Genomic DNA, 21141 nt, shown 5'->3' with positions numbered 1-21141 from the left:
GGAATTGGTTTATTAAGTATTAGGAAGCATTCACATTTTATATTTCCATCATGTATTTTGTTTGTATGCTTGTTTGTTTCCTGAGCACACTGTAGTGACTGTTTATGTGGATTCCAAAAGAGCAAAATTAAAACTTTGGAGAAGTCCAAAAATAACAGGGAGCACCCTGTTGTTCTGTGGAAAACACTGGACATAGCATCAGAAAACCTGGTCGCAGGCCTGGTTTTCTCCTCGTAGCTGAGGAACATTAACCAAGTTACTTAACCTCTCTTTCATGGACCCCTGCAATGGGGATGTCAATACCTAACCCACCCTGTCTTATAAAATGGATATAGAAATAAACTGAAATAACATATGCAGAAAAACGTTATAAATTAAACTACCCTGCAGTTGTCATGTACTCTCGTTGTACCCCTATTGAACGATCTGGTGTTACTAGTACGTAGTATTTTCAGTACTTGAACATGTTTGACTTTCTGGATGATTGAGCATGAAATCAAATTGGATTTGGCTCGGAGTCAGTTCTCCAAAGGAATGTAATCATCTTAGCGTTCTGGATAGTTTTGCCTAATAAGACCCCCTCTTGAGTAACACATTCCAGCAGAGGTTCTCTGCTGCCAGTAAGTTAGACTGTGTCTATATAAACTCATATAATCTGGTTAGTAAATAAAGCGTGCCCCAAGACGTTTTCAGGCATTACAACAATTTGAAAATTACTAACAGTTGATTTTCCTCTAGTATTGAGGCAAAAAGTGAGGAAGATTCCTAAGGAATTCGACACAGAATAACCAAAAACTTCATAAGAAAGAAATTAAAGCATGTTTCAAAATAGCTTTTTAAGTCCCACTGATCATTGATTTGATTCTTGTGTCTCCAGTCACGGAAAAGCATTCTGAGAGAAAGGATGCTGGTTCCAGAAGAGGTCTGAGAATCTGCCTTTGGCTGTTTATGGAGATGAGATTCAAATACCCTCAGATCATGAAATGTGCCTGAACTCATTTCAGAGAAGAAATGTTTTTAAATGCAAGTGGAAATATAAATATTGAATAATAATATGCATATTATGGGCCATTTCTCTATTTTTTATATCTTTGAGGATTAGAAAAGTATAAATTATTTTTGTTATTACAAATAGTCATAAAAAGACCATTAAATGACATTCTGGCTGAAAGGAAAACAGAATTTTTGTATTGGTGTGAGATGCTAACTTATTATTGCATTTAGATCTACTGACCATTTGAGGGAGTTAGAAGTTAAAGTAAACAACTGGATCTGTAGTTGATCTCTGCATATTTTAATCCAAATATGGTAAAGGGCAGGGCTAAAGAAAGGAGTGTCCCAATAATAAACAGGGCTCAGAACTTGTAACAGAAAATTAAATTATACTCCACTCAGGAGAACCCCGCACTTTGCACTTTGGTTAAAGTCTCATTTTGGTTTAAATTGCTAAACTTTTCCTAGAAAATTAAGTTTTCTTTAATCTCCTCTCTTCTGAATTGCAGAAATCAGATAAAACTACTTGATAAAATGACTTCTTGTCACAATGCTGAAGATCCTATAAAAAAGGTTGCTATATTTGGAGGAACTCATGGGAATGAACTAACAGGAGTGTTTCTAGTTAAGCACTGGCTAGAAAATGGTGCGGAGATTCAACGAACAGGGCTGGAGGTAACACCATTTATTACCAACCCAAGGGCAGTGAAGAAATGTACCAGATATATTGACTGTGACCTGAATCGAGTTTTTGACCTTGAAAATCTTGGGTAAGACTATATTTTGTGTTATGTGTGTATGTGTGTGTGAAAAGTAGTATGTGTGTGGAAGAACACGTATATGTATATGCATATGATATTCATGTCTGTACATATAGTCACTATTGTGAATAGAATCACTTTCACTTTTAATCATACTCCATTATGAATTACGCAATTATCTAAACTGAGCATTCACATGCTCTTTTATAAACGTTTTTAAGGAACAGACTACTCTTAACTGATTTTCTTTTGAAACGTATTTCATATGGACTAAGATAATAAATAAGAAAGGTTTTTCTTTTTAAATCATATCTTTAAAGAAACAGATTTAATAGTCTTTTGCATTAAATTAGTGTTTGGCCACTGTGCTTACGTACGTATTTGTTAGCTTTCTAGATGTTTCATTCTTATGTTTTTATGCAACTATGTTTGTGATAGTGCATAAAGTTCTAGTTATGAAAAGTATGATGTTTCAATTAGTATTCGTGTAATAAAAGAGTAAATAAACGCTTGTCGTCAGAAAACATCACACCACCCTGTGATCTGAGGAGTAAATATACTTACCTTCAGTGTGGATTGCTGTAGGTGGGAACAATGAGAAGTAAAGGCACTTCACCTGAATTTTCTGAATTTAAATTACAGCTGACTTTTAATACATTGCATACAATGTATACAATCGTAACACTCTAGATATGTCCTTATTAATTATTTTTGCCGTTGTTTACATCGTTATAACATGTAGGCATATGAGCCTCTAAGTGTTTGCTTTTTGCTGCTTCTTTCTTTCATTTACATAAAAATATTATTAAATATCTACCCTTCTCAGGGCACCATGTCAAGTACTGTGGGAGTACAAAGGCAGCCTACTAGCTAAGATATAAGATGCAGATAGGAACAATTAATGCAGCACTGCTTTATGCACTCATCTTCTAATAAATGCTAATTTGAGTTTAGAGAGTTACTTAAATTTAATTTCGCCACAGATCAAAACATGGTTACTACTTTAGTACAAATATACCTCACTTTATGGAATAGATGTTTTCCAGGACAGTTATACATTAGTCATACTTTGTGTATCAAGTCATATTTTTACTAGCATAAATTTTAGTCTCAGAAATGCTGTATCTTCACGACTGAAGTTATGTCGACACAATTAAGGTTTTTGTACTCACCTAAAATAGCTATTAGCTAACTGATATTACAAGTAAGAATTTGTTGAAGAATAACTCTTTTAGTTGGAATGTTGACTTCCCAGATAACTCTGAGATGGACTGAAATGGTGCATTTTCTTATTATGACCACTCAATAGCATAGATTTCAATGAGAGCAGTCTTTTAAATTAAATTTACTTTCTACTTCTCACATTTAACCTCTTCAGAGGCTCGACAGTTCTCTCTCAGGATAGCTATGGGAAACCTGTGAGAAAGATTAATTAATTACCTTCTCCCGTCCTCCTTCTCCCAGATTTGCTCCTTTTCGTATATTCCCCATCTCAGTGATGTCACCATGACCCACCGCATTCCCTATGGATATCATCTTAGAACCTTCCTGGTTCCTCATCCCCCAGGCCTAGTGGGTCACTAAGTCTTCTCAATTATTCAAGTATTGAATAATTGCAAGTGTGTTGCAAATCCGATCTCCCTCTCCATTTTCACTACCTTATTTCTTCTTAGTTTATTTCTTCCATGGACAGTGAGAGTAGCCTCCTAAAGAATCTTTCTGCATCCAGCCTTACTCCAGTCCTTCCTGCCATCAACTCTGTATGGTGGCTGCCATAGGAATCATCCTAACGTGCACATCTTATCATGTCTCTCCTTTGCTGAAAATTCTTCAGAAATCTCCATCCAGAATAGATTTAAGTAACTTAGTATAGCTGATGTGCGCTTTAGGATCTTGCCCCTGCCTGTTCTTTCGGCTTCATCGCTTGGGACTCTTCCTATGGGACCTGGACTCCAGGCATGAAAACTCAAAGTGTCCGTTATATTTCCAGGGTTCAGGCCTTGACTCTGAGCAACTGGGTGGCTGGTGGTGCTATTTACTCACATCAGGGAGTATTAGAAGCAAATCAGTTGTAGGCGAGCCTCATGGAGTTATTTCATGAATTAACTTTTTAAATGCATATATATCTTTAGTAACTATGTTTGGTTACATATAATAGTAACCTGAAAACAGTGGCTTAAATAAATAAGATTTTCTTTGTCACAAATAGTAAGTCTAGAATCAGGCAGTCCAGGGCTGGTGCAAGGCTCAGTAATAGAATCAATGCCAGAGGCTCCGTCTCTCTTCCCACTGCACTGTCCTTAGCATGCAGCTTCTGTCCTCATGGTTTTTGCTTCATAGTCAAAAGATGGCTGTTGCAGTTTCTTAATTGCAGGCAGGAATTACCCAGGTGTAAACGGTGGGTCCCTTCAAGATACTAGCAAAAAAAGTCAATGAATAAAAATTGATGGAATTGTAGATAAATGTGATTGAATACTGTAACGAGGGAAAATAAATTTAAACCGTCATCGTGTACAATAAGAAAAAATGTATCCTAAGGGTGAAGTGGTGCACCTACAACACGAGTGACAAACATTAATGTACAACTGAAATTTCACAAGATTGTAACCTATCAATAACTCAATAAAAAAAATTTTAAAAAAAAGAAGATAATAAATACTAATGATGAATTCAAATGTTATAAAATGTTGTCACATCTACAAATAAAATAGTTGAGTTTTGATTTTTAAAAAAAAAAAAAGAAAAGAAAAAATGTATCCTAACCATTGCAGGAGAGGGAGAGGGAGCAGGTAGAGACTCCTTTGAGAATTCAATAAAAACTGTAAACCCTCATCCCAGAAAAATACACATATGCATATACCTGCAAAATTTTTCATTTTCACAGCGTTTATAGACTCTTGTCTGTAAAGCTTGTCCCTGGACCACTAGTGGTTCCTGGATGTCAATTAAGAATCTGTAATTAGATCATGTGAGCACCTATGTTTGAGTATTTTTGTGTAATAGAACTAGCTAGAGTGCAAAAAAAAACATAGGTACATGTGATGGTCTGGTTCCATAATAGCCCAGTGCACATAACTACTAAGAAACTGTTGATTAAATTAATGGATAAATTCTGTTCAGGGTTAAAGTCAAATGGTAAATTCTGTTTGAAATGTCCTTTTTGTGACAAGCCGCTCAAATGAACTATTATTTGTGAGTATGTCAATGCAACATTACATGGAATCAAATAGAGAAAAAATGTAATTTTTCATTTATAAAGTTTTCAAATAAATTTCCACTTTCCTCACAGATTTTTCATATTAAAGGTTTGGCAACTGCTTCCTTATACATTGTGTTCTTATTGTGTATTTATGTTATCCTAAGCCACAGATGTTGTTAATCTTTTTTTTTCTGCTAACAACAGCAAAAAAATGTCAGAGGATTTGCCATATGAAGTGAGAAGGGCTCAAGAAATAAATCATTTATTTGGTCCAAAAAATAGTGAAGATTCCTATGACATTATTTTTGACCTTCACAACACTACTTCTAATATGGGGTGCACTCTTATTCTTGAAGATTCCAGGAATGACTTTTTAATTCAGATGTTTCATTATATTAAGGTAATGTCAATGTTATTCATTTATAAGTTAGCATAGGACCTGTACTTTTAAGTCAATTAAAAATGAGAAACAGCCAGAAAAGGGTCAAGAGGGAGGGTCCAAGAGAAATGGGGGAGAGGAGGAACACCAGAATAAAGGCAGTGGTGACAAGCAAGAGAAAAGGAGAGGAAATGAGTAAAATAATAAGTACAATGAATAAAATAATAAAACACATGTAGATTCTTGTGTCTGTAAAATTATAAATATTTTATCCAGACATCCACCAAATCATAGGCTATTTGGTAAAACTGAGTAAAATCAATACTAAAATTTTAAATGGTGTGGTTGAAGTGGCTTAATTACGGTTTTTGGAAGCTCAAGAAATACTCATTTAATGTTGACTAAGGACCGGTGATAAAACGATCTTTAGTCCTGCCCTTGTATCCATTTGATTCAGATGCCCCAGCACACATCTGATCTTTCAGTGCTTCATATAGCTAATCCTTTTAAGACTCAGAAACCTAAAAGATAAAAAATTCAGCAATCCAGTGCTTATAGCTAGAGAAAAATGGCTAGAAAATAACAACTAAGCAAAAAACATAAATAATGAACTCTATACTTATTTCTGTATAAGGGATATCCTTCCCTCTGGAGAGCCAGTATGATTTAGTGGAAAGAGTTTGACCCTTGTAGCCAGGAGAACCTGGCTTTAAATCCTGGCTTTCTCATTCACCTTGGACAAGATATTCAACTCCCAAACCTTGCTTTCCTCATTTTATAAAATTGGCATAAAAACAACACTTAACCGTATGACTGTCAAAAGCCTTAAGTGAGATAAGTAAAGAATTTAGCCTAATACCTATGAGATAGTAAAGATTGAGTATTATTTTTGTTTCCTTTGAGTTTTCGACAGTAACTAGATAGTAGTTCTGGTAGGAGATCATAATGCAGCTATTCTTTGTTGCTCATTGAAGGGAGAGCCGAATGCTTTGGTTGCCAGGCATGGAAGCAGCATGGCTGACATTGTTATCAAAACCGAGAGTCCAGTCTTGAATTCTCATTCAGATAAGTGGGGGTAAGAAGAGTTACCCAACATCTGTAGAGACCTAGACCACAGGGGTTGAAACAGAATTATTTAAGAGACCAATACTAAGCTAAATAAGTATAACCAGTAATGAAAACAAAAAGAACCAAATCCATTCAGAAAGAAAATTTATTTCACATTCTTTGATCATTGTTCTGAAGAATGGTTTAAAGTACATTTTACCCAGAAAGCTATGTGTAATTCAATTTTATATGTAATCCTTTTATGAGTTTTCAAAACCATGATTATAACATTGGATTTTAGAGTGTGTTTTGTAAAGCTGTCTTACTAATCTTAGTTGGTGAAGTAAAACATATTGAAGGCATTATTGACTCTCTAGCAGAAAAGAGAACAACACAGATGGCTTTTACATCATAAGAACGATGCTTTAATTCTTTGCAGACTTCTTTGGCTCCGTTACCCTGCTATGTTTATCTTATTGAGCATCCTTCCCTCAAATATGCAACCACTCGCTCTGTAGCCAAGTATCCCGTTGGTAAGTTATATTTCCAGTTGTCACAACTTAACAAAATACGTCGTACATTAAATCTCAGAAGCAATTATTTTTTAAAGAATATTTATAACTACCTTGCTTATCCTTGTGGCTTATAATTGTAAGTAATAAGCAAACTAACTTCAGCAGGCTCTAACTATATAAAATTCCCTCCGTTTCACTGAGCAGCCTTCTGTGTTCCAGGAGAGAAACACTGTGCTGAGGGAATTTGAATCTTTTATAATGGAGAGTAAGAATGCCTGCCCTTTGCTCTGAGGAAGATGCCATCCCTGTCTTCCAAGACTGTTCACATACAAACATTCTTGAAAAAATAATCTGGAACCAAGGCAGTCAGTGTCTTGCTGGCAAAATGTGCAGAAACACAAAAGACCCATAGAGAATCTCATAACATCCCTCTTAGCATCTGCTTTGCAGTAGAGTCTCCCATAAACTGTATTTATTACATTCACTGTTTTGCCCATGTCAATTACTGGGCTGTGAATCCATCTTTACCTTCTGGTCGCTTCCAACATGCAGGCTTGCATCTCATACTCCCTCTTAGACAGTCTCTTTTTTCTATATTCCATTCTCTTTCCTAAGTGACCTATGAGCATAATTGTTTGCAGACTACACTATAATCACTAAAATTGCTTTCACATTTTAAAATCTTTCTTATTAGATCTCAGATGGTTTAACCCAGAGCAGTTTAATTAAAAACAAGTTGTCAAACAATATAAGCACAAAGTTATCCTGGCTATTCAATTATTGATAATTTTGGTGCATAATCAAGTGATCATTTGGGGCAAACTAAATATCCAAGTATAGGTAATTATTTGAAACAAAAAAAAAATGCTTAACAATAAGGGATAGAGATCCTGTTTCTCTGTGATGTCAAATTAAAGCATAAGATGTCCACACTTTGAAAGAACAATCTTGGTCTATGTTATTTCTGGGGCAATGCTGCCCTTCGCCAGAACAAATGTCTACTGATATGTTTGGCCCTTAAAAATACAACCAAATCTTTAAAACATTTCAATATGAAGGAGTATTAAGATCATCATAAATAATTAGAAATATTGTATGTTCTCCTTCCAACTTTCCTATTTTATTTGGATTTTTTTTTTTGAGGAAGATTAGCCCTGAGCTAACATCTGCTGCCAATCCTCCTCTCTTTTTTTGCTGACGAAGACAGGCCCTGAGCTAATATCAATGCCTGTCTTCCTCTACTTTATACATGGGACACCTGCCACAGCATGGCTTAATAAGCAGTGCGTGGGTCCGCGCCCAGGACTCAAACCGGCCAACCCCGAGCCGCCAAAGTGGAGTGTGTGAACTTAACCACTGCACCACGGGGCTGGCCCCTGGAATATTTTTATATCATCCACTCATTTGGAAAAAAAAAAAAACCTAAGAACAGAGAGACACTCTCTCTGATTCAACATTTTATAGTACACTTATGACTGTTGTCCCATACAAACTTGCTTTAACTTCTACTAGCCGCCTTCAAGGACTACCTTTCATTCTATTGCCAAGGCAGCTGAAATGTGGCAGGATCATTCCAGATAAACTTTATCCTGGACAGAAGTAGTTTACTGCTGCCAGCCTTATGATCATTCTCAGAATCTTCATTCTTTGTCTCTGTCTTTCTGTCTGTCTGCCTGTCTCTCTCTCTCTTTCTCTCTCTCTCTCACAAACACACACACACACACACACACACACAGAAAAGTGACCAGGCACAATCTTCTAACTCTTCCAGGCTGACCATGGCCTCATTTGAGACTCGGAAAAGTTAGTTTTATGACCATTTTTCATCAGCTCTGCTCCTGACTATGCCCTGGCACGTCCTACAAATTTCAACATTTTTGCTGACATAGGATCTGTGTCAAGGTTAATTTTTGGTTTGGAAATATAGCCGCCCTACCTATTATCCTCCACTCACAATCAGAAGGAAAAAAAACAACTTAATAACTGACATTTCTGGATCAAACACCCATTCCTACCAGTTCTTTACTCTTCTCCACATAGGACTGCCCACACCACATCTTCCATCTCCCCTAAAACAAGAATATGTAGAATGTTTTTGGCTGCAGGAAATTCAAACTGGCTTAAACAATAAGATAAATTTATTATTTTTACGTAACAGCTCAACAACATCATGAGAGGCCAGGTTCTTTTTATCTTTCTAGTCTTCTCTTTAGCTTGTCTTTAGCAGCCCCCAAGACCACAAGATGTCCACTGTAGTTTCAAGCATCATATGCCAACATGACAATATCTGGTGGAAGAAAGGAGACTCTCAGGAATTCCCCTGCAGACCTTCCATTATGGCCCCTTGGCCAGACTGGTTCACCTATTCATTCTTAAGTTAATCACTAGGGTAATGGGATTACTGTGATTGAGTTAAATTATTCCACATAATCTCCTGAACTGGAGAAAGCTTTGCCTACCTGGAAGATTGGATACCTGACCAAAATCAGGACTCTGTTAGCAAGGAGGAAGATGGAATGGATTTTGGGTAGGCAACCAAAAATGTCTTCTACAATATGCATACAGACATATCCATGAACAGATTTTCACACATTTGTACAAATCATTTATGCACCGATATGTACCTTAGCCACACTTATGCCATATACTTAAATACATGTCCACACATATATACAAGAAAACTAAGCACAACAAATAAAAAATAAGATGAAAGAGAATATAGTAAGATTTTGTAAATTGAGAAATAACAGAAGTGAGTGAAAATATGATAGTGGAAAAAAATATATATGAATTGGGTGGAAGAGAAAGACATTGGATTATATTATACTTGATGGATGGCTTGATAAATAGAGAAGGTGATGCTCAAAGGGATAAGTGTGTGAGAGACTTGAACAAGAAGGAAGGGACTAGACAAGTGGTTTAAAGAAGGAATATTTTGTAGGAATAAGGATGGATGATTGACACCCACAGGAAGTAGACCTGATAGTTCAGACATAACTGTATGGGTGTAAGAAGAAATGATTACAAAGTTTTTCTATGAAAAATTAAAACCATTACACTGTCATGTCAGGATGGGTTGTTATGTTAGGGGCAAGAATGTTGCTCCAGGGTCACATGGATTGTCATGTTGACTTAAAGCTATGGCTCATCTATTCTAGATTTCTGTGACTAAATAGATGTCTTTCCTCCTGTCAAAGCTAAATGTTAGATCTATGACAGTTTCTCTTTGTGACCACTTATTATTTTGTTAGTATAAATCTGTTTTCCCCTTTTACTATCATGATGTTTATGTATGTTGACAATATTGAAGGAAATTTCAAGAGAAAATGACCCCAAGATCTTACTACTATAACACAAATCTTTGACTTTTTCCGTGTTTTTTCTCAGTCTTTATTCACTATGCACATAACTTGTAAAAGTTCTGTTTTATTTTTTGCCTAACATTATGTCTCAAATATTCTCTGTGATTCCACATGGTCCACCTTTTTAATAATTTTTAAGGATGGGATTTTAGATCTTGATATATTAAAATGCTTAATTTTATAACATATTCTAATACTTATATAAAGGTGACTATCTCCCCTTCTGTACTTAGGTATAGAAGTTGGTCCCCAGCCTCAAGGGGTTCTGAGAGCTGATATTTTGGATCAAATGAGAAAAATGATTAAACATGCTCTTGATTTTATACATAATTTCAATGAAGGTAAGCGGGGGGCAGAAGTTGTTTCCTTAATTGTTAGCTTGTGTGTGTGTAAATAAATCGGAAAAGGAAGATGAGATGAGCACACATTGTGATTAACCACTAAACACTGAAATAGCAATTGGAACCCAGGTCAAATTTGCCATGCTCGTGATATTAGGTGTTTCTTAAAACTTTTATTCACTTCAGTCATTCCTCAATGACCAGAATAGGCACATTCAAGAAAAACAGCTACCAAATAAAGCTCCCCAAATAAAATCCTTGTTTTCCTATTAATCTCCGTTTTAAAAAGCAAAGAAATAGTAGGAAACACAAATGTTCAATAAACATATGAAAAGATGTTCAATATCACTAGTAATCAGAGAAATGCAAATTAAAATGAGAAACCATTTTCTCCCATTAGATTGGAAAGATCTTAAAATCTGATATGATTAAGTGTTGGTAAGGGGATACTTTCATTCCTTGCTGGTAGAAATTGACAAAGACACTTTAGAGAATAATTCTGCACTATCGACCATTAAAATACACAAATCCAGGGCTGGCCCTGTGGCCAAGTGGTTAAGTTCGCATGCTCCGCTGCAGGCGGCCCAGTGTTTCGTCGGTTCGAATCCTGGGCGCGGACATGGCACTGCTCATCAAACCACGCTGAGGTGGCGTCCCACATGCCACAACTAGAAGGACCCACAATGAAGAATATACAACTATGTACTGGGGGGCTTTGGGGAGAAAAAGGAAAAAAATAAAATCTTTAAAAAAAAAATACACAAATCCTATGACCAAGCACTTCCATATCTCAAAGGGACACAAGCACATGTACACCCAGTGTGTCATAAACAAGGGTGGTTGTCGCAGCATTGTTTGTAACAGTGAAACAATGGAAACCACCTGGATATCCATCAGTTGGGGAACAGTTAAATAAACTAATATGAAAAGATCTTCAAATAGATTGCTAATTGAAAGAAAGCAGGTTGCAGACCAAAGCATACAGTTTACCAATTTGCTTCACATATATGTTAATACACAGGAAAAGTTCTAGAAGAAAACACACGAAACTGGTAACAATGATTACTGAGGAGAGGAGGAACAAACCAGGTTAATTTTGTTCTGTTTCCAAGAAGAATGATATAGTCACATATTATTTGTGTAATTAAAAAATAATAAAATGGGGGCTGGTGGTGGAGTGGGTATATGGAACTCTTATGTATAATCTGCTTATTCAGTAAATCTAAAACTGCAGCAAAAAAATGAAATTCATTAATTATAAAAAATAATCTTACTTTAAATTTTTAAAAAATTATAATTAAAATCAAAGAGACCTATGTAAATAATTATTCCAACAGGCTGAACTAAAATTGTTGTTGGGGAATGGGTCCTTATAGTGACAGAGCTGGTGAATAGTTCAGTGTCTGAGGGGAGTAGAACTCCTTAACCTCAGATTGTGCTCCTGCCGCAATCACAGGAATTTCTTCCTGTGCTTGGGAATCCTTCGACTCCAAGGGGGTAGGGACTGAAAATCAGCTCTGCATCTTTTGATGAAAGGACAGGTTCTATACTGCCTGATGGACCTGGGGCTGGGAAGGTCAGCACTTACTCACGAGAAACCCTTTGAATAGTAGGTGTGGGACTACAGTATGTTCAGAAACGACGCAGCCAGGTAGAAGCCCACAAACCTGAGTGGAGAAACATGGTTTTCAAATCCTAGTCCAGACATTCTTCCCACATGGGCGGGGATCTAGGAGCTGTCCTAGTAGCTCCAGGACAGCCACCTCCACCTCTGCTTCAACCAGAGCAGTTCTTCTCTCATTGCTCTTCTGTGTAACATTTTATTTAAGCAAAGCCTTCTGCAATTCAAAAAATTTTAACCACTATTAATTTAGACTATCCAGTTTGGTGGATTTTTAACTAGCATGGAAAGAGCACCGTTGTCCAAAGAATGCTGAGAAAAGGATCATGGCCATCTAGAGACGTCTCTAGAAATGTGTAGAAGAGCTCCATCCTCAGCTCTGTGCTGCTCAAAATTATTATTAGTGACTTGGATAAGGACATATGTGATGTGACGTGCTTATAGAAGTGATAGGTGGCAGGAAGCTAGCGGGGAAAAATCTAGGTTCAGAAGGTGGATCCAAAAAGTCCTGACAATCTTTAACAATTGTCTAAACCAAATGTTTAAGATTAAATACATCAGGAACAAAGTTTTACTTTTATATTTAAAAATCCCAGAATGAGGGAGGTGATGGTCTCTTTTCTGCCTTAGATAAGCAACACTTGGAGAACTGTGGATAAATTCTCAGTCCATATTTCAGGAGGAATATCTATAAAGTAAAGATTAGCCAAGGAAGAGTTGAGAATGTTGAGGAGTTTGAAAACCATAATAAGAATAATCCCTAAGATGCACATAGAACTTCAGTTTACAAAGTGCCTTCATATCTATCCTCATGTATGTGACCACATCCGAGTAGTGGCTGATAAAACTAAGGATACTTAGACTGGCAAAAAGAAGGCTTGAGGGCAATTTTATTTTAGAATTTCAGAAGTGTTATGTTGGAAAGCAATTAGATATGTTTTCTGTGACCCAGAGGGCAAAACAGAATCAGTGGGATAAAGTTCCCTAGAGATAGAAATTTCTAGTTAACAAAGCTGACCAACAGTGGAACAGACCACACTATATGATGTTGTTCAAGCAGGAGTAAGGTGACTACTTGGCCAGAATGAAATGGAAAATATGGGATGGAGAAGTTCAAGACTCCCTCCAACTCTGAGATTGCGGGGGCGGGGGGTGGGGGGAGCGGGGGCGTGGCGGTGACCATAGCACACCATGTGCCCTACATTGGACAAAAGTTCATCCTGTTTGCTCAGAGATTGCCTGAGTATATAAGTCAACTACTCCTTTTCCAAGTGGCTGGGCATTGGGTTGTTTAATGTTGCCACATCTTTGGAAGTTGGTATATTGCCCACATCCCAAGACCTCAGTGCTCAGGAGCTGTCCAAGTGTTTAATGTTCTTAGTTAAGAGAAAGAGCAGATGCTAAAGTTGCCTCACCTCCTGGACGTCCTCCTGAAGGTATGCAATCATGGAATCTCAGAGCTGGAAGGGCCCTCCAAGATAAGCTAATTCAAAACCCTTATTTGGCAGGTAAAGAAAGCGATCCTTGACAAGTTAAGCACCTTGCTCAAGATTACAATCTAGGTGGCTAGAGCCCAGATGTCCTGACTCCCAGTCTGGGCTCTTTTTCTCCCACACTGGCTTTTTAAATTCTGTTTTCTACCTGTGCCAATCGGTGTACTTGTTGACAGTGTGCTGATAGGAATAACTTGAGAACATCATTTGGCTTCGTGTCGTTTATGAACATCCTCAGCTAAAACAGTGTGTCCTCCCTGGAACTGTCTGTCTGTAGTTTTTGGTTGTTCTTGTTCTTGTTCTTCCTTCCTTAAAGTATCAATTTCCCTTTTTTTGGGAGATATTTCTTTTGCTGTTTATACACATTGTTTTTGCTGTAGGAAAAGAGTTTCCTCCCTGTGCTATTGAAGTCTATAAAATAATGGAGAAAGTTGATTATCCCAGGAATGAAAATGGAGAAATTGCTGCTTTTATCCACCCTAATCTGCAGGTAACATTTACTATTTCTTTAAAATATTCAAAATAATTATGCCCACCTTTGAGTAGAATTTTATAAATTCATAAGTTCATAAGAATTTTATAAATTCATAAGTTCATAAAGCATTTTACATACACTAGCTCATTGATGTTCTCAAAAACACTGCAGTGTCTAAGGTCTTCAGGCCTTCACTCAGTAGATGTTTACTGAGTGTATCCTGTGCTGAGTCTGGGGATGCATCAGTGAACATGCTCTATACTCTCATGGAATCCATAGTCTAGATATACTAAAGTCTAACCTCTGGTCTAGAAATGAAAATAACCAGATGCTATAACAGAATAATGAGGTGGGGAGCAGTGGTCAGACAAGGGGTCTCAGAGAAAGTGAAGTTCCTGCCCAAGTGCAATGCATAGGAATTATTGTATCTTCTTTAACATAAGAAAACAGAGGCTCCAAAGTTAGATCCTTCCCATAGCCCAGCAGCTGTCAATGGCAGATCCAGAACTAACGTTCTTTGCAGTTGACCACATTGCTGCCACCTCCCTGTGATCATCACTGAAAAAGTGAGAGAAAACAACCAGAACCCCTTTCTTTGGAATGTTTTCTGCCACCATTCCCTGACTCTCCTCAGAACCCCGCCATCTGTTCCTCCATAGCGGAACAATCAATAATGGTGTAGCGAAGAAGGAGAAGAGGCTCGGGAGAGCGTAGGAGGTTTAAATCTGGAAAAGACAAAAGTAAAAGCAGAGAGGAGCAAAGACTCCAAAAAACTAAAACATTCGTTCCCATTGTGAGTACCCTACACACCCTCAGACCTCAGAGATGGAAGAGACCTGGTGGATTATCCAGTCTGGGGCTTTCAACCCTGGCTACACATTGCCTAGAGAGCTTTTTAAAAAATGGCGATGTCAGGACCACACTCTGAGATAATCTGATCTTATTGGCCTGAGTAATCAGGGCGGAAAACCACTGATCCAGTTCAAACTCCTATTTAATAACCTTAATGATAGTCATCCAGACTTGCAACATAATAAAGGAGCTGCCCAAAAATACAGACTAGTGGAGGAAATCCTACTTTGTGCCTTAGTGGGATCCAGGTGGAAACTTGGAGAAGGAGCCTTCGGCAATGTTTTAAAGAACAGAAAGATAAAGATTCAGGGAGAGAAAGGGGGAAAACCCTACAGGTAACAAATATAACAGTTACAAGAAACAGAGGCCAAGGTGACGATGTCATAACCAGCTACTACACAGGATTTTTTGTTTTCTATTCCTCAAGGATCCTTGAGGAGTACAAAAATCATCCTGGGGAGACAGACGTGAGATTAGTGAGATCGGTAACAAACAGGCTTAAGTGGGAGGTCTTGAAAGTCAGGAAGGATGGTTTTGATTTGATAGACTATAACAAATGGCTCAGTTTTCTACAGGAGGGATGGATTGGTTAATTATTTCCATAAATATATTTGAATAACTACTAAGCTTGTTCTGGGCCCTGAGATTCAAGATATGTAAGATCCCTCACAGAGCTTCCGTATTAATAGGGGGACAACAGACCATGAATAAGTAAACAATACATAAACCAAATGATTTCAAATTGTAATACATGCTATAAAAGAAATAAACAATAATAGAGTAGAGGTTAACAAAGGGAGGTGGAGTGGCCGGAAAGAGCCATCTCTGAGATGAAGGCATTGAAGCTGGAGCCTAGAAGATGAGAAGTCACCACATGGAAAACCAGTGCAAAGGCTCTAAGGCTGGAACAAACTTGGAGTGTTTGAAGAACAAGAAGAAGATCAGTATTAGTGGAGAGTAGGGAGTGAACAGAGAGGACAGTAGACCCTGGAGCCAGAGTCACAGGCAGGGACCTGGTTACGAGTCCAGATTTTATTCTGTGTGATGGTTCTTAATCAGGGCTGCTCGCTGGAATTACCTAGGAGATTCCCCCCTAAATGCCTGGAGGCCACCACAAAAGCACTAAAGCAGTGCTTCTCGAACTCAGGCCACGTAAGAATCATCTGGGGAGCTTTTTAAAAATCCTGCTTCCCAGGTCCCATCCCCAGAGATTCTGGTTTAATTCATCAAGGCAGAGACAAATCGCCTAGGTTCAGCAGGTGATTTTCCTGTGGCTCAGGTTTGGGGAGCACCGCACCACATTGGGATCTCTGCAGGTGGGACTCGCAGAGCTTGGGGAGGACTTGAAGAAACACCTGCAGCGTCCACCTGAAAACCGCTGGTCCAGAGCAATAGTTCCCAGCAGTAGTTCTCAGTCCTGTGGAATCACCTGGGCTTTAAAAATAAAAATAAAAACAGTGAACTACAACTGAGAAGCACGAAGGGATTTGGGGAGGTGCGTGATGGATTATGTATCTCAGTTACATGGTTATATGACTGTATGCTACGCATTTGTCAAAACGTACAGAACTATATCCCAAAATGAATGAATTTTACTACATGTAAATTTTAAAAATAATGCAGCCTGAACACCACTGAGATTGAGATTGAGCCCCATTGGGGTTTTGATTGGATGTATCTGAGGTGGGACCAGTCTTTAGTCATCTACATTTCTTAAACATCCCAGGTAATTATAACATGCAGCCAGGGTTGATAAAATTGCTGTAATGCAGCGCTTCTCAAACTTTAATGTTGCACACGTGAATCTCTGGGGATTTGCTAACATGAAGATTTTGATTTAGTATGTCTGCTCTTCTAACAAACTCCCCGGCGATGCTGCGGCTGGGAAGTGTTAGAAATGCAGAATCTCAGGCTCCCACCCCAGACCTATAGTGTCAGAATTTGCATTTTAACAAAATCCCTACATGAATTGCAAACACATCAAAGTGTGAGAACTGCTCCAGGGTTCCTGTGGTGTGACAACATAGATGTCTGAGGGCTCAGAGGTGCAAATCCCTGGTGCGGACCTCTCAGATAACTCAGTTGTGATCGTAATGTGGGGGCGTATATAGAATACATCCACCTGGTCTTAGACTTTCCCCAGCCCACCCCTCCTTCTCTCCCCAACCCCATCAGCACAGGCCCTCCTCGTAGGCAGGCACCATGTTACTCATTTTTATATCCCCAAGAGTAGAACGTCTTCACACCGAAGGCTCCTAATGATAGTTCCTGAGTTTTACTGAAGAGAATGTAACTTCAGCTAGCAAGAGATAGAATATACGCTTAGGGAGACCTGCATTTAGTTCAGCCTTTTAATAGAAATCTCTTTGGCCACATTCAGGGCAAACTTGGTAATGAAGCAAACTCTAATTACATGTGTCAGTTATAAAAATTAAAAGGGGAACTCTTAAAACTGCTGCCAGAATTAATTACTCAGTATCAGTTTAGTCAGATCACTCGTGTGCCCGTCTACACGTCTCTCCAGTATCTCTTTTAAAAGAATACAATGCTATAATTTGCTAGTTGTCTAGAGCCTGACATAAGATTTTTAAAGAAAAAAAAATGCAATTTACATATTTTAATTGTTTCCTGTAAGGATCAAGACTGGAAACCATTGTACCCTGGGGATCCGGTGTTTTTAACGCTTGATGGAAAGACCATTCCACTGGGCGGAGACTGTACCGTGTACCCAGTGTTTGTAAATGAGGCCGCGTATTATGAAAAGAAAGAAGCTTTCGCAAAGACGACTAAACTAACACTCAACGCAAAAAGTATTCACTCCTCTTTACATTAGAAATCACTTCCAGCTCACTTGTTATACGGTATCTTGAAAAATTCTACTAGTTTGTAAGCTCCTGACTAGCAGGATTGTGCCTTATTCAGCTTCACAGCCATAGCGCCGAGCCCAGTGCCTTGCACACAGTGGACATCCAGGTCACTTTCTTGAATGAATGAATAAATTAACGAATATCTTTTAAAGGTATCATACTTTATGAATGTAGCTTCTTCAAAGAAGTGCGTTTCTTAGTTCTGTATAACTTTATATACTTTATACTTTAGTAATTTAACATTCTTAATAAATAGCCTTTAAATTCAAATTTTAAAATTGAAATAGATGCTATGTACAAAAAGTCATTAACTTGAGCATAAAATTAAATGTATGTTTTCAAGTGATGTACTAATGTTCCTAGAAACTAATGGTGCAGACTTGCTATTTTAAATTTTTTCATATTTAAATTTATGATATGTAGTAAGTATACAATTTATAAACCTTAGCAATAGTTGTGATATCCATAGGAGACTTTTAAATGCTCTTTTGAAGATGAAATATGAACGAGAAATGAGAGCCTATTGTAAAGGTGACATTATGAATAAATCAAGACAGACAGACAGTGACCCACACAAAGCATGGCTGCTCCGCATGCCCACTTGTTCTGCGCTGACCCTGGGGAGCCAGAGCCGCCTTCAGACATCTCACATGCCCCTAAGAAGCTAAGGTTCCCTCCCACCTCAGGGAAGTTGGAAGAGGCAGCTTCCCCCCCACTGTCACTCCTCATTTTGAAAGAACATGCTTGCCCTTATGTCCAAGCAACGTGAGAGGAAGTCTTTGGGCTCCAGCAGCATAAGTGGTGATGACAGAGACAGCAGAGGGCAGGGGACACTAGTGGGAATGTGGCCCAAACTCATGTCTCTGGTTTGCAAATGCATTCTTCCAAGAAATTCCTCCCTGTTCTAAACGCCCAAATCCCTCACCTCCCATGGTTCTTCTCCTCAAAGGTCCTCAGATCAGAACGCTGCCTCCTCCCTCTCCAGGAGCCTCCCCGCCCTCCTCTCTTAGACCCAGCGGCCGAGTAAAGAGAGTTTCTATCCTATGATTTGGACCTCAAGGAACCCATATTTATGGTTTCAAATATTTACCAAAATCATGGTAACATTATCTGGAACACATATATATATATATAAACATTTTCATTCTTCCAGAGCAAGCCTCATTAAGCCAGTTTCTTTCCATATTTGATGTTCTATAGAGAACAAACTGTTTCTAAATTTTTCAGCATTTATTTTTGTACTTTACCCAAATTATTTTCATCGAAATAAACTCTCTTCCTTCTGAATTCTGCAGCAAAAATTCGACTTATCATTCAGTTTCTGTACCTAAGTTTTACCAAGTTTCCTTCTCCTGCTGTGAATGTTCCTTTGTGTTTTATGTCCAAGTCCAATTTTTCTGGGTCAATTTTTTCCAGATGTAAATTTTGGCAAGAATACTTTATTCTTCCATCAAATTTTAGTTACTTATAAAATTTACAATGTGCAATTTAGGCCACTGTGGTTTCGGGTTTTGTATCGATTTTTTCTATCAAATCTAATTTTCTTTGACAATATTTATAGTCTTCAGAATTTCTAATTAGATGTGACTTTTAAAAAATCTATAACATATTGCTCTGTGGCTTTAGCCACTCTGTTTTATTCCACTTTGATTATTTCTAACAGTCTACAGATTCAATTTTCTCACTTATGAAATGGGGATGATCATAATAATAATACCTCTCTTATGGGGTTATAGTGAGGATTAAGTGGGCTAATGCAAAAAGCACTTATCACAGTGCCTAGTACAGAATAAATTATTCAAGTTCAAATTCTTAACACAAAAGGCCCTTTACCATCTGCCCTCCCCTACCCCAACCTCTCTGGACTCATCTCCCTTCAGGTCCTCTCTGTTCCGGTTGGCTTTGTGTTGTTTCTTTCCCATATGCCTTCAGACAGACTGGTCCTTCTGCCTAGAATTCTCTCCCTCCTTCCCCTTCACTCAGACCTCCCTCTAGCTAATTTCTATTTTTCCTTCAAAATGCGACTCAACTCTCATTTCACCTATAAAGCCTTCTTGGCTTGCCTCCTTGCCCCTCTTTGCTTCCACCCATCTTGAGGACATTAACAGTATTTCTTTCAGTGTTTAAAATCTAAAAAGTGCCCAATAAAGTTTAGTTGAATAAATGAGTGTGTGCAAACCTCCCTTCTCTACTGAACCATCTTCCTATCCCACCAATGTCTCTGCCTTCTCTTCGCTTCTTTCCTTCTTTCCCAGTGACTTCCTGAGCATTCCCATCACTCCCAAGTGAAATTCACTTCGCTCCACACTCTTCAGACTGTTACTACATCCCAAAGGATGGCAGGGGGGGAAAATACACCCTTTTAAGCCTGCAATCCCATAGCAAAAGCAGGGAAATGTTCACATTAAATAATCCCCCTGTGTAAAACCTTTTAGTGGCTTCCCCTAACCCTGGATATGAAATCTCAAAGCCTCACCATGGCTGGACGAGTCCTGTGTGCTCTGGCCTCTGCCTACCTCTCCAGCACTACTTCATGTCACATGACCCCTTGCTCACAGCAGTTTGGCCGCACAGACTTCTCCATCCTCAAACGTACCAAGCTCCCTACTATCTTGGGGTCATTGCCCATGTTGGAACTCTCTCGAAACCCTCTCCCACCCCCACACTCTCTTTACTTGGATTCTTCTTTTTTTTTTTTTTTAAAGATCAGCCCCAAGCTAACATCTGTTGCCAATCTTCCTCTTTTTTTTCTTCTCCTCAAAGCCCCCCAGTACCTAGTTGTGTATTCTAGTTGTAGGTCCTTCTAGTTGTGGCATGTGGGATGCCACCTCAGCGTGGCTTGACGAGCGGTGCTAGGTCCACACCCAGGATCTGAACCAGCCAAACCCTGGGTCACCGAAGCAGAACGCACCAACTTAACCACTCAGCCATGGGGCTGGCCCCTTAAATTATTCTTAAAGGTGACTCAGGCTAGGCTAGACCTAGACTCCGCTATACAAGCTTACTGACACTACTGGACTAGCATTACGAGCAAACTCCAGAGAACCCGGATCTGTGGCCCAGGAAAAAGTACTGCGACCTTTGTTATTCCATCGCTCTCCAAGTCTCAATTTCCCCACCTATTTAATGGGATGTAATACTCATCAAACCTACAAAACTGTGTTATTAAAATAAAAAATATGAATAAAAGAGCTTTATAAATAGGGAATCATACAATCTCAAAAGCTGAAAAAATT

At 38.4% G+C, this 21141-nt stretch overlaps 1 protein-coding gene across 1 annotated transcript; it reads left to right on the top strand.

Moving 5' to 3' along the window:
• Positions 1-1376: 1376 nt before the first annotated feature.
• Positions 1377-19192, top strand: ASPA (aspartoacylase). Its single transcript, XM_046674260.1, has 6 exons — positions 1377-1763; positions 5158-5353; positions 6819-6912; positions 10490-10597; positions 14092-14201; positions 17674-19192. Exons 1-6 carry the CDS (start codon positions 1528-1530, stop codon positions 17869-17871), a joined length of 942 nt encoding a protein of 313 aa, XP_046530216.1. The 5' UTR covers positions 1377-1527; the 3' UTR covers positions 17872-19192.
• The last annotated feature ends 1949 nt before the right edge of the window (positions 19193-21141 follow it).

This window comes from Equus quagga, chromosome 11 (genome assembly GCF_021613505.1).
Source record: "Equus quagga isolate Etosha38 chromosome 11, UCLA_HA_Equagga_1.0, whole genome shotgun sequence".
NCBI classification, from domain to species: domain Eukaryota; kingdom Metazoa; phylum Chordata; class Mammalia; order Perissodactyla; family Equidae; genus Equus; species Equus quagga.
Note: the sequence above shows the minus strand (reverse complement) of the source record. Positions and strands in the feature narration are given on the sequence as shown.